This window comes from Hemiscyllium ocellatum, chromosome 19 (assembly GCF_020745735.1).
Source record: "Hemiscyllium ocellatum isolate sHemOce1 chromosome 19, sHemOce1.pat.X.cur, whole genome shotgun sequence".
NCBI lineage: Eukaryota > Metazoa > Chordata > Chondrichthyes > Orectolobiformes > Hemiscylliidae > Hemiscyllium > Hemiscyllium ocellatum.
In genome coordinates, this window is record NC_083419.1 from 39374428 (window position 1) to 39388734 (window position 14307).

Consider the following 14307-nt stretch of genomic DNA (forward strand, 5'->3'; position numbering starts at 1 on the left):
ACCTTGGAGTCCAGGTTCATAGTTCCTTGAAAGTGGAGTTGCAGGTAGATAGGATAGTGAAGACCGCGTTTGATATGCTTGCCTTTATTGGTCAGTGCATTGAGTATAGGAGTTGGGAAGTCATGTTGCGGCTGTACAGGGCATTGGCCAGACCACTTTTGGAATTCTGCGTACAATTCTGGTGTCCCTGCTTTAGGAAGAATGCTGTGAAACTTGAAAGGGTTCAGAAAAGGTTTACAAAGGATGTGCCACAGTTGGAGGGTTTGACTTATAGGGACAGGCTGAATAGACTTGGGCTATTTTCCCTGGAGTGTCACAGGCTGAGTGGTGACCTTATACAGAGGTTTCTTAAATCATGGTTTTGGTTGGGGGGGGGTGCAGAGAAAGAGGAGTGTGGATAGGGTAAATAAGCAAAGTCTTCTCCCTGGGGTGGGTGAGTCCAAAACTACAGGGCATGGGTTTAAGGTGAGAGGGGAAAGATTTAAAAGGGACCTGAGGGGCAACTTTTTCATGCAGCCAGTGGTGTATGTACGGAATGAGCTGCCACAGGAAGTGGTAGATGCTGGTACAATTACAACATTTAAAAGACATCTGGTTGGGTATATGAATAGGAAGGGTTTAGAGGGATTAGAGGGATATGCGCTGGGTACTGGCAGGTGGGACTAGATTGGGTTGGGATTTCTGACACTTGGGACTAAATTTATTTAGGATATCTGTTTGGAATGGACGAGTTGGACTGAAGGGTCTGTTTCTCTGCTGTAGATCTGAATGATTCTATATTCTCTGAGATTCATATTAGGTATGAGTTCCTTCCCTTTTTTAAAAAAAAGAACATAGCACAACATTAAACAAAAAGCTTACTTTGAAGATGCTCACTGAAAGAGTACCATTTGCATCTCTACAATTCTGATATAGGAGCCAGTGAGAGACTAAGAATGGAATTTGGTGTCACTTTCCCTGCTCTTTACAGTTCCAAAATAATGTCAGATTGGATCCTTAAGGTAAAAGTGCAAAATAAGATATGTTACAGGATGACGACAATTTTTTAATCGTCTGGTATTATTCCAATTGAAGGACAGTGGGGTGGAAACAAATATCTTTTGTTCAAATATTCTAGTTCCTAGGATGCACAATGGCACAAAGGATGAAAAAGTGATTCCTGCATCATTTTCGAGAGATTCTGCAGTGCAAAAACATGGTTTGAAGATCAGGAGTTAGAGGTTGTTGGGGTTCCCTGGTACAGTGAAGCATTAATTATTCCCTCCCATTTCTGTTCCACCCGAAGGTGTACAATGTTCATAATGTGGGCGGCACGGTGGCACAGTGGTTAGCACTGCTGCCTCACAGTGCCTGAGACCCGGGTTCAATTCCCGACTCAGGCGACTGACTGTGTGGAGTTTGCACGTTCTCCCTGTGTCTGCGTGGGTTTCCTCCGGGTGCTCCGGTTTCCTCCCACAGTCCAAAGATGTGCAGGTCAGGTGAATTGGCCATGCTAAATTGCCCGTAGTGTTAGGTAAGGGGTAAATGTAGGGGTATGGGTGGGTTGTGCTTTGGCGGGTCGGTGTGGACTTGTTGGGCCAAAGTGCCTGTTTCCACACTAAGTAATCTAATCTAAAAAAAACACGCAGTACGTCAGGATCCCAGTTAAAGCAATAAAAACGGTCATGTTGTGAGCCAATTTTTATCCTTCATTCATCAGTTCATGCTCAAATTTGTTGTGATATTCAATTCTAAATTCAAAACTAAATTTTCCATGCTATCTTACAAATGAATTAGGAGGAATAGGAGACCATTCAGCCTGCTCAGTAATTCAATAAGATTACAGCTGACCTAATTGCTACCTCAAATCTATATACTCACTTACCCTGATAACCTTCCACACTAGCTTAACAAGAATCTGCCAATCGCTGTCTTAAAAATATTGCAGGATTCTGTTTCAACCACCTTTTTGAGGAAGAAAGGTCCAAACACCCACTATCCTCACTACACCTTTTACTCTTCCAAAGTCCAGCAGGACAAGAGCCTGCTTGTCCAACCGATCCTAATAAGGCAACCTGCTCATTTTAGGTATTAGTCTCATAAACCTTTTCTGAACTGCCTCCAATTCAATTACATCCTCCCTTAAATAAGGAAACCAATACTGTGTACATTAGTCCAGATGCCACTGCACCAGTACCCTTTATAACTTTAGCATTACCTTCCCAGTTTTATATTCAATTCTTCTTGTGATAAATAATGATATTCAATTAGCTTCCCCAATTATTGGCTGTATCCATACAATAACCTTTTGCAAATTGTGTGCGAGGACACCCAGATCCCTCTGCATCTCAGTTTGCAATCTGTCAATATTTAGAAACTGCCTTTTATTTCTTCCTGTCAAAATGAAAATTTTCATATTTCCCATACTATAATCCACACACATCTTTGCCCACTCAATCTATCGACAGGGAGTCCGTAGGTTCTGAATTGTTTCAATTCTCAAGTATGTTCTTAAGTTGCTTTGTATGCAAATTGGGGCATTGAGCAATATAGGACAATATAACATAGCAATTCATAAATACCGGGAAATGTTCGTTTGTTGGATCTTTAGAATTAATATTAGTACACCTCTATATGGGACCTCATCCATATGTCAAGCACTTGTAAATCGAGGATCCCCTTTACATGTTTTTGAAGCCTCCTTGTATCTCCATCATAACTTACTCTTCCTATTAATCGTTGTGTCATCATCTTAATTATTCTCAGGGTGTTCATAACATTAAAAGCATCAGTGCAATATTTATTATGGAATATGCATTGTGATAATAGACACAAAGATAAAAATATTGTTCCCTTACCACGACTTTTGCATTCTTGTCGGGAATCTTCAATAGGAGGCACTTCTCGGGTTACAATCGTGGATTCACTGTAAAATACCATTCAGTAACTTGAAAAACTATTTGCCTTCATTTATGTCATCATACTATATTATAAGATAACATTCCACTTAGATGCCTTCCAATGTGTGGATGGGTGATGGGACAGTATATGGGCAAAGGTCATCGTAGATATAAACTCAAACAACACCCGAGAGTACCATTCTTATTCCTGAACGATGAGGGCACACTAAGGTAGAATGCAATAAAAACTTGAGTTAGAAAGAGAGATGGAAATAAACAGATACCAAGAAAAGATAACGAGAGAAAAAAAAGGGGAGAAAAATTACAGATACGCAATGCAACAGTAGGGAGAAAAAGCATGTTTTAGAAAAGTTTAGTTTCAGGAATCAGGATTTAAGAATCTTAATTTAGTGATATCGATTATTAAAATTGTATCCATTTTGAATTAGAAAGATGTGCAATGCTGATGAATTCCAGCCTTAATGCACAGCCTTGAACACGAAGTAGCAACTGCAATAAATGCTGGAAGTTCCCTCCTCAGAATCAGAACTAAATCCTCTTCTGCTCTATCAAATGATCCTTTTCTTAAAGGATCCAAATTCAAGTTTAAAGGAGGACCAAAGGAATGAGTTCTTCTAGTATTGTTGATAATTCTTTTCCTGAACTAACATTAGTAATCAAAATGAAGTGTAGGAGTAGGTCATCTGGCCCTTCGAGCCTGCTCGAGCATTCAATATGATCATGGCCAATCTTCTATCTCAATGAAGTATTCTCAATTTCTCTCAACATTTTTTGATATCTAAACATTTATCAATCTCTTTCTTAAGCATATCCAGTGACTCAGCTTCTGCAGCCTTCTGTGATAACAAATTCCAGAGGTTGACCACCCTGATTCAAGAAATGTTTCCTCATCTCAGCCCTAAATGGCCAACCTTGTTTCCTGAAACTTGGACTTTTAGTTCTAGATACCCCAAGTCAGGGAAAACATCGTCCCAGCATTTAGTCTTTTTAGCTCTGCTAATCAGATCCCCTCTCATTTTTCAAAACTCTAGTAAATACAGGTTTTGTAGAACCAAACAAAATATTTGGTCATTTATTTTATGACAATGTTTTAAGGCCAGGATGTTGTCCAGGTCTTTCTGCAAATCAGCACAGGTTACTTCACAATTGGAGATTTTGTGAATGGTGCTAAACATTGAGCAATCATTAGGGGTGTATTCCACACAAAGGAGGACAGCAACAACATACATCAAGCCATTAAAAAGTTGACAAATCAGCATGCAATTGGTATATGAACTTCATCATAAAAAATTGTGTTTGGTATATTTTGGTAGAAAAAATAATGCGGTCAAAGATTTCCTGAAAGTGAGTGTCTAAAATCAGGTAGGGGGCAGAACGATCTCAGATTACAGAAACACAAATCACTATAATGATGTTAAAAAGCACACAACACTAGATTATAGCCCAAGTGGTTTATTTACGTCGATAATGATGTCAGACTAAAAGGATTAGTCTGTGAGGGAAGTTTGAAAAGGCTGGGGCTCTTTCCTCTAGAGAAAGGGAGACTTGAGGGATGACCTGGTAGTTAATATAGAGAAACCTCGATTATCTGAAGGACACGGATGGGGAGTGTTTCATTTGGTCAATTAATTCTGGATAATCGAATCCTGCATAACATTGTTTAGCTGAGCACTGGAACATTGCAATCTTGCCTGATAATCCAATATTCAAATAATCGAATGCTAGATAATTGAGATTCCTGTATTATGGAAAGAGTTCATAGATGAATTTTTTTTTCTCACTTGCAAGCAAGAACTGAACTAACGGTCATATATACAAGATGATCACTATGACATCTAATGGAAAATTTAGGAGAAATCATTTTACTCAATAGTTAGAATGTTGAGTAGTTGAGGCTAACAACATAGATGCAGTGGGGAAGCTAGGTGAATACAGGATTAGAAGAGGCTTATACGGAGCATATCAACATGGGTCCATTGGACTGAATAGCCTTGGTGCTATTTGATACTGTATAATATTAGAAATCCTACTTCACTTTCAATGTAACTATTTACTTTCAGTGGTTATCGAATTTTACTTAAAACATAAAAAAAAATCAAATCAAAAATTAAGAGCCATGATACCTTCTGCTAAGTGACACTTAGGATAATGTGGTGTTTAACTATTTTTACATAACCAATATAATACTGCTATATCGCCAGTTTTCTCACAAGGTGCCATGTTAGGGTGGTTTTGGGGTGAGAATCCTAGAATCACTACAGTGTGGAAAAAGGCCCTTCAGCCCAACAAGCCCACACTGACCCTCTGAAGAGTAACACAGCTAGACCCATTCCCCTGAGTAATGCACCTAACCTACACATCCCTGAACACTACGGGCAATTTAGGATAACCAATTCACCCTAATCTGCATATCTTTGGACTGTGGGAGGAAACTGGAGCACCCGGAGGAAACCCACACAAACAGAGGGAAAATGTGCAAACTCCACACAGACAGTCACCCGAGATTGGAATTGAACTCGGGTCCCAGGTGCTGTGAGGCAGCAGTGCTAATCACTGAGCCACAGTGCCACCCTGAATTATTTGCAATTTATATTAAATTAGAAGATGCATGCATTTCAATCTTAAAACTGAAATTTGCTGGTGCTGCCAGCTGTTGTAGTAACTATTTTAACAATTTTATCCATTTCAGGCATTTTATTTTTTTCAGTAGAAAGGAAGAACTGTGACTTTTTGTGCATCATTTCTAGTTCTTGTAACAATTTTAGTGCAAAACACATTTAAAGAATTTTTAACCATGCAGGCAGAACTTTCAGTTGTGGGTGTTCATCAGCATTGCACCTTGTTTAATAGATTGTTTTGGAATCACTAACATCAGAATGCCTTTCATTTTTCCATCAGTTTTTTTTTTGATTTTCTTAAGCTCGAGACAAGTTATAATTCTGATTTGACAACCCAGAGAGTTGATTTGACATTATTTTTCTATGATGGACATTAATAGAATGAGGCTGAGCCTACTGAATCAGCTACACTCCAAGCCATTAAGTAAATGTGCTATTTACAGTAAATGTGAAACAACTCACCTCATTGTTGTAAAATAATTATCTTCCAGTTTTTTCCGTTTTGATGGTCGACCTCTCTTTTTAAGTTTCAAGTTGGTAAGTTTATAATTGGAACTATAGGTGTTTAGTTTTCCATTTTCACTGTAAAATTAAAAAACTTCAATGGAATGGTGTCATCAACACAACTATTAACTATCCATTCAAAATAGAACTCATGATTGGTGTAACCCTAATGTATAAAATTTTTGATTTGCTTACATCAATTATAGAAGAATACATGCACAATTCCTCCTGATATTATCTTCGTTGTGTAAACTTTGTTTCCATGTCACATTTGGACCATCTTTTTTGCAAATTAATTTATTTTTGAACATTTATAAACAAAAAGTATTCTTAACGAATGTTATGCTGTAGAAAAAGGGAGAATGAGGAAGTGGACCAAATGTTAATGATGCCCTGGGCCAAAAGGCAAACAGTGTGACCAAGAGTAGAGGAGGGATGTGGATGAAAAGTAGGTATTATTAGCAGAAAAAAGGCTAGTTCTACCAAGAGCAAGTCCATACAAACAAAACAGTAGGTTCTAGTTGATTGAAGTGGAAACTAGAGCTTGTGGTTAAAGTTGTTGGTTCAAGTGTGTAAGTGGACAGAAAGGTGCTTTTCTTCTAGCTTCTGGAGCACTCCAGCAAACCTCAGATAAAGTCTCATATGAGAGTAAGATAGTATTTTTGATATGACAAGGGACCCAAGATTAGGCATTGGTTGGGAGTTCTTGCATGTGGAAAAGGGAAGACATGTTGGAAGTACCCCTGTGGAAGGTGGTATTGTTGTAACAGATGCAAGAGAGGTTGGGAAACTGGGAGGAATGGAATGAGTTCTTACAGGAAGCAGGGTGTAACGAAGTACAGTTAAGGCAACTGAGAGAGTTGATGGGTATGTAAGAAATATCATTGGTTACCTATCCCAAGAAATGGCAACAAAGAAAGCAAGGAAGGGATGAGTCAGAGATACACCAGGTAAAGGTGAGATATGGGTGAAAATGGGATGCAAGATTGACAAATGTTTTAGAATCCAGACAGTAAGGAGTAGATACAATCATCAATAGAATGGAGAAAGTGTCACGGGATTGAGGTTCAGTCTTTGCAAAGCCAAAATTGAAATGCCAGACAACAATAGCACTACCCAAGGCTTGATAAAGTCAGGGTTAGACCCGAGAGAACAGAGAGCAGCAAGTTCAGGGGAAACATGTCAGAATGGGTAAGGATGACAGCAGAGGACTTAAGGTGGCTGATGTTACATTGTCAATTCTTGAAGAAGAGTAATTAGTATATCCTTGACAGGTTCACCAAAGCCCAGCCTTAGAAACAGCACAAGTTTTAACAAATCAAAAATTATACATGTAAACAAAAGTATTAATTAATTATTACATTTCTTCAACTTGATTTTTCTCCAGTATGAAAGATGGTCCCTCTTTATATAAACGAGTGCCATAGAAATACCAATAGGTTGCTCCAACAGCATCTTCTCCTAAAGGTTCCACTCGTAAATTATCAGCATCCAGACCCTGACAAACAATTAAAGCCAAGTTAAAAATATGCCAAACACTTCAAAATTCTAAACTGTGCACAGTATGATGTCCCAGTGCATTGATAAACCAACCATATTATAAAGGCACCAGATGATTTCAGATTTTGGAACATAAGTTCGGAACTACCAGGCATCACAGGAAAATGATAACAGCCATATCATCCACAAGAATCAGAAGTAGAATACTCCACCCCCACCCTCCTCTAGCTTTTCTGTCCACGCTTCAGGCTCTCTGCCTTTATTCCTGATGAAGGGCTTTTGCCCGAAATGTCGATTTCGCTGCTCCTTGGATGCTGCCTGAACTGCTGTGCTTTTCCAGCATCACTAATCCAGAATCGGGTTTCCAGCATCTGCAGTCATTGTTTTTAACCTCGTTGATTTTAACCCTATTGTGAATCCTCTTGCAAGGATGCCTGCCTTGAAGAAGTTTTCCTCCTCTCTCTACAAGAATCTCAGGGATTCCCTCTCCCACTGCACTATGCTACTTTCTCCCCACCCTCACCCTCCTCTAGCTTATCTCTTCACGCTTCACGCTCTCTGCCTTTATTGCTGATGAAGGGCTTTTGCCAGAAACGTCGATTTCGCTGCTCCTTGGATGCTGCCTGAACTGCTGTGCTTTTCCAGCATCACTAATCCAGAATCTGGCTTCCAGCATCTGCAGTCATTGTTTTTAACCTCGTTGATTTTAACCCTAATGTGAATCCTCTTGCAAGGATGCCTGCCTTGAAGAAGTTTTCCTCCTCTCTCTACAAGAATCTCAGGGATTCCCTCTCCCACTGCACTATGCTACTTTCTCCGCACCCCCACCCTCCTCTAGCTTATCTCTCCACGCTTCAGGCTCTCTGCCTTTATTGCTGATGAAGGGCTTTTGCCCGAAACGCCAATTTCACTGCTCCTTGGATGCTGCCTGAACTGCTGTGCTCTTCCAGCACCACTAATCCAGAATCTAGTTTCCAGCATCTGCAGTTATTGCTTTTACCAAATCGTAAAACTGTTTACCAAGTTGATAACCAGAAGAAAGATATTAACTTGTATGAACTGCAGCATTTTTCATTTCATTTGAAGTGAATAAAAGATTAGCCAAAGTGCTCAAAATCATGGAAGGATTTCATCAAATAAAGGAATGTCATCTCCACTGTAGCTACCAGATATAAATTTAAGATGGTCCTTCAAAGGAGTTGCTTGAAGACATGGAATGTTGTACCAAAAACAGCAGTGTTAGCAGAATCCATAGCAATAACTAACAGCAAAGTGAATGTATATCAGAACAGAATAAAGAAATGAAATTCAACTAAGTGGCTAGGTTTGTCAGAAAGCTGCCAGGGGTGAACTGGTCAAATGATCTCCTTCAGAGCTGTTGCTATCAAATTCAATGCTTTTAGAAGTTCAAAAATAAAGTGGAGAGGTAGGGTGGAAAGTATTCAGATCTGAAAACTTTTGGATCAAAGAAAATAACAAGGCTTTAATAAATTGCCTGGTAGATTAATGGGGAATTGTGTCAGATATAAAAGTGTATAAGAGCGGATGTGATTTTAACAGGATGTTTTTGCTTCTGCTATAGTGTTGAACTTTAAGAAGTTGTGATTTTCGGGCAATTGTAAATAATCTGCTAATGCTTAAAATCTGTGCTTATAAAGTAACAGAGCTTTCTTGAGTGAAGAATTATTGGGGCTATGGGGCTATTTGCAGGAATGAATTACTTTGGAGAATGAGAAAAATTAGATAAACAGGAGAAAATTGTTTCTGTAAGTAGTTAGTGCGAAACAAACACCGCCCCTTCCCTTGAAATTGTACCTTTAAAAGATCAAACACATCATCTGCATCTAATCTGTAGTCGCATAACCTGTGCAACAGCTCAACACGTAAACGAATGGGTAATTCTTTGAACTTGGTATTTTTCAGTGGGTTCGGTCTCCCTTCTTCAAGTTCCCATCGGTGTTTTATAATGTCTTCCAAGTACATGTCACAACTGTCAGGTCTGGAGGTAAAGCATATCAGTAATAAGGAATCAAACAATTCCATATACCCAGAATAAATTTTCCATTTTTGTTTTAGTGGCAAAAACAAGCGCTCGCCAGGATTACATAACACATTATGACCCATACACAGGCACATTATACATGGCACAGAAACAAGCTAACAGGCCCATCCAAGCTACTGTGGTGTTCATGTTCTGCTTGAGCCTCCTCCCATATATCTTTATTTAAATCTACCAATGTAACTATCTATCCTCTTCTCCCTCAATAGCTTGTCTTTAAACACATTCATATTATTTGCTTCAACTACTGAGTGATAGGGAGTTCGACATTCTCACTACTCTTTGGATAAAGAGGTTTATTTGAATTCTGTATTGAATTTCTGGAACTGTATTTACTGGAAAGTTACATTTAAATAAATGGACAGAAAGCTTAGAGTATTCACATACACATATTTGTAGGAGAGGTTTCCTGTTGTGCACTTCAAAGACAAAAAAAATTTTCAAAGGATCTTATTTGTGCAGCATTTTCTGTAACATATAATTTCATTTTAAAAATCCCGTTATTTGCTGCAAAAGACTTTTCAGCAGATACAGTTAACAACATACTTTACAACATAATGGATATAGCACACAATGGAAAACTACAAAACACAAGTATGGCAGTGGAGTCTAAAGCCATGTTATTTCTCTCTGAAAGGCAGAGAATAGCTGGCATCACTGAAATGCACATTCAGCTGCTCTGACAATGATAAGCAAACTCTTTTGTGTTAGATGTGGCTGGAGTACTGTTGACATTTTATACTTGCAAACTTCATGGCATTTCATTGCAGACGCATTAAAGGATTGTTATAGATTTGAATTCAACTACAAGAAAACCACTTATCTTAGGCCATGCTTTCTCAAAATGTTAAATCAAAGTACCCAACACAACAGAATTTTTAAAATTAAATCTTGAAAATAGTATTTACAAAGTTGAAGCAAGTTACACAGGGTTAAAATCAGTCACAGAGAGCTACTGTTCGCAAGTTGCAGACAATTTACATTAAATTAGTATTCAAAGGTGTCACTTCAGATGCATTGTTGCTGAGAAGCTTGTGTGGACTCTGCTGTTTTAGGTGTCATTCTACACAATTTGCTCAGCTTGAGATGTCAGCCACAGACAGACAGGCTACAAGAAGTCTCGACATGACAATGGAATGTAAATAGTTCTTTCCTTATCACCTGGAGGTAAAGTAAGACCAAACTAGCAATTGCAAAATGCCACATCATGGCACTCAGCATTACCCCCAAAGTACTTTGCAACCAAAAAGAGTGCCATAAAACTGATAAAGTAGAGTTTATTATTTTAAAAGAAAATTTGATACATGAAAAAAACTACTAGAACAGATCTTACTGATAAAGGTCATATTTGGAGATGCTGGTGTTGAACTGGGGTGTACAAAGTTAAAAATCATACAACATCAGGTTATAGTTCAAAAGGTTTAATTGAAGGCACTAGCTTTCAGAGCACCGCTCCTTCATCAGGTGGTTGTGATGAAGGAGCTGTGCTCCAAAAGCTAATGCTTCTAATTAAACTTGTTGGACTATAACCTGGTGTTGTGTGATTTTTAACTTACTAATAAAACAATGTTAAAAATCACACAACATCAGGTTATAGTGCAACAGGTCTATTTGGAAGTACTAGCTTTTGGAGTGCTGCTCCTTCAAGATTAGAGTGGTGCTGGAAAAGCACAGTGGGTCACGCAGCATCAGAGGAGCAGGAAAATTGATGTTTCGGGCAAAACCCCTTCATCCAAACCGTCGATTTTTCTATTCTTCTGATGTTGCCTGACCTGCTGTGCTTTTCCAGCAAACTTCTCCTTGGTCAATAGTGCAGCATGATATATACTGTTTTTTTTTCTCTACTTGCATGCAGCTCAGGTCTATTTAATAGTGATTTGTTTTGGCTTAACTTCTGTAAGTGAGCTGTAAACTCACCAAACAATGCCTATAATCATTTCTTCTATAACGCGATAGTCATGTTCCTGTGTAACCCCACACTAAATAAAAATCTTGAGATACAAATAACACAAAGTGTTGGCGATCTAATGGCATTATAGCCACACCTTTTACAAGTTCGCATTTTAGAAACAGCATTCCCTATTCAGCAATTGCGTTATAGCCAATTTGTCTTAACGGAAGACACATTGTAGCAGAACTGACTGTAATTCAGGGATAAACTGAGACCAGAGAAATTTATGAAACTCCAATTATTTCCATGGCAATGTACTGGGGAATATACGTGGGGACACCACCTACCAATTACCTAGCAGATACCCATGTGATTTGGCCAATGTTGTGTATCTCATATGCTGCAGGGTATACCTCAAGGCAGGGTATATTGCTGAGACTAAACAGACATTATGACAACGGATGAATGGACACCGCGCAACAATCACCAGACAGGAATGTTCCCTCCCAGTTGTGGGACACTTCAACAGTCAGGGACATTCGGCCTCGAGTGACTATCCTCCAGGATATGTAACAATGCACAGTGGCTGAGCAGAGGCTGATAGCGAAGTTCAGAACCCATGAGGGTAGCCTCAATCAAGACGCTGGGTTCATGTCACACTACAGGGGACCCTACTACACTAAATACTCTCTTGTCTCTCTCTCTCTCACACACATACACACACACACACACAGGCTTATACACATACAATCATACAGACTCTCTTCTGCACGCACACAGACATATACGTCTATGGGGTGGATTTGCATTTACAGAATTACATTTACAAATACATTCTATTTTGCTCAAAAAACACACAATGCACAGGCAGTCAATCCACATAATATTTTATAAATCTCTACTTTGGAAATCGAACCAGTCTGACTTAAGATTGGGATACAGACTCTAAGCTCACACATTTAATGCATTGTCTGAGCTGAGATGTCATTTTTTTAATAAAACCTGAAGTTATCTCAAGAATGTGACTTAATGGTAGTTCTAGGTTACAATCTTTTCAATAGATCATTTCAATTGCATTACACTGTAATCTTTTACTATACGTTCTGTGTCTTATCATTTTGCTCCACATCTATCTAATGAAGGCGCAGCAGTCTGAAAACTAGTGCTTCCAAATAAACCTGTTGGACTATAACCTGTGTGATTTTTTACATGTTAATGTAGCATGTGTTGGGCTGTCCACAACCCAACCTTCATGTTAACTAACAATTTGAAATTGATTTACAATTGCTTCTTTGACATGATAAATGTTGGTAACCTATTTTAGCTCTATCTCCCAAAACAAAGAGATCTCTCTGAACAATATTTCTTTACAAGCAGTGTTGACATCACATCTCCAATTCTTCAGTTAAGTAAACCCACCTTCTGTTTTATGATTATACCTTTCTATCTATGATCTTCAAAGTTACATGGCCTCAAACCTAGTGCAATAGACTCCCAAGTTGATTTAACTGCATTTATCCAATTTTCTACAGCTAAACTTTAGTTCCTAAAACTAAAAAATATATACCAAAACACACGAATCATAAACTAGACATTCACAACACAAGCAGATGTTGCTTTGAGTCAGGAGACCAAAACCACATTCAGTATTCCAGGTGTGGCCTCTCCAAACATTTTCATAATTCTAAACCTGAGTGTGTGTGCCAAACTGTTACAAAAATCAACATACCATTGCTTGTTGAATCTGCATGTTAACCTCTAAATTAAATTTAAGGAAACCTGGAGATGAATCTCACTATTAAGGAAAGATTCTGTACTTTTATTTTTGCTCATTCGGTACAGCATACCAGGTCAGCAGTCTGATAATTTAGCAAGTGAGACAGGTGGTGCTGAGGTGGAGCTGGATGTCAGTGTCGAGGCAAAGAAACTAACACTACACATCTGTGTGATGTCACCAAAGATCAGGATGTACATTAGTAATTTTATAGCAAAAGATCCGCTGGGATATTGTGATCACAATACTCCCACCATAAGCAAGAATCTCAAAGTTATACAAAGACAATTGTATAGGTATGAAGGGAGAGCTGACCAAGGTTGAATGATGTTATTGTCTCTGGAGGGGGGAACCAATAGTCTGATAAGATAAGGATCACAAGTAACTCTGAAGAAAGAAATTGATGGAAATATGCCACTTTAAAAACTTTTACTGTAACAGTCAAACTCAACATCAACATAAAATTAAGTATAAATCAAAAGACAAATGGTATTTCATTTCAGATAGCTGAGGCAAAGAGATGCTTCAATTTCAAGCACAGGTGCAGCACAAAGTACAATCTCTCATTCTTTCTATTTCAGCCTTTGGTAGACATGATTGCTCACTTCTCCTACTCAATGGATTGTTCCTCAAGTTACTTTCACTAGCAGCCAGATTCTTACCAAGGCTCTCAGTCATGACTAACATTTACCAGATGCATGTCCACAAACCATGTCTCACTCAGGTCATGATAACCCTGATGGCAAGGTTTTTTTTAAAGAAGTGAGTTCATTTTCACTTGACCAAATGACTCACCTTATTCACATTCTTGTATTGATAAGGAATTTTACTTGCTTTCCATCACATGAATGTTGGTGTTCTGACAAGAAGCCAAAGAGAAGTCAGAAACTTGACATCTCCCTAATTAGCTGTTATCTCCATAGCAAACTCAACCAGAGTTTAAATTCAGAACTGATAGATTCATAGAGATTACAGCATGGAAACAAACCCTTTGGTCCAACACGTCCATGCTGACCAGATATCCCAACCTAATCTAGTCCCACCTGTCAGCACCCGGCCCA

General features: G+C 38.6%; 1 protein-coding gene across 1 annotated transcript in view; it reads right to left on the bottom strand.

The window, feature by feature from the left end:
• The window catches only part of LOC132825061 (chromatin remodeling regulator CECR2), a gene marked incomplete at its 3' end in the record, with an annotated part of 127869 nt that overhangs the window by 51451 nt on the left and 62111 nt on the right, over positions 1-14307 (bottom strand). Inside the window, exons 3-6 of the mRNA XM_060840068.1 lie at positions 9338-9521; positions 7384-7520; positions 5981-6100; positions 2838-2905 (exon numbers count right to left, since the gene is read on the bottom strand). Coding sequence (XP_060696051.1) covers positions 2838-2905; positions 5981-6100; positions 7384-7520; positions 9338-9521 — 509 coding nt within the window. The remainder of the gene's footprint in view (positions 1-2837; positions 2906-5980; positions 6101-7383; positions 7521-9337; positions 9522-14307) is intronic.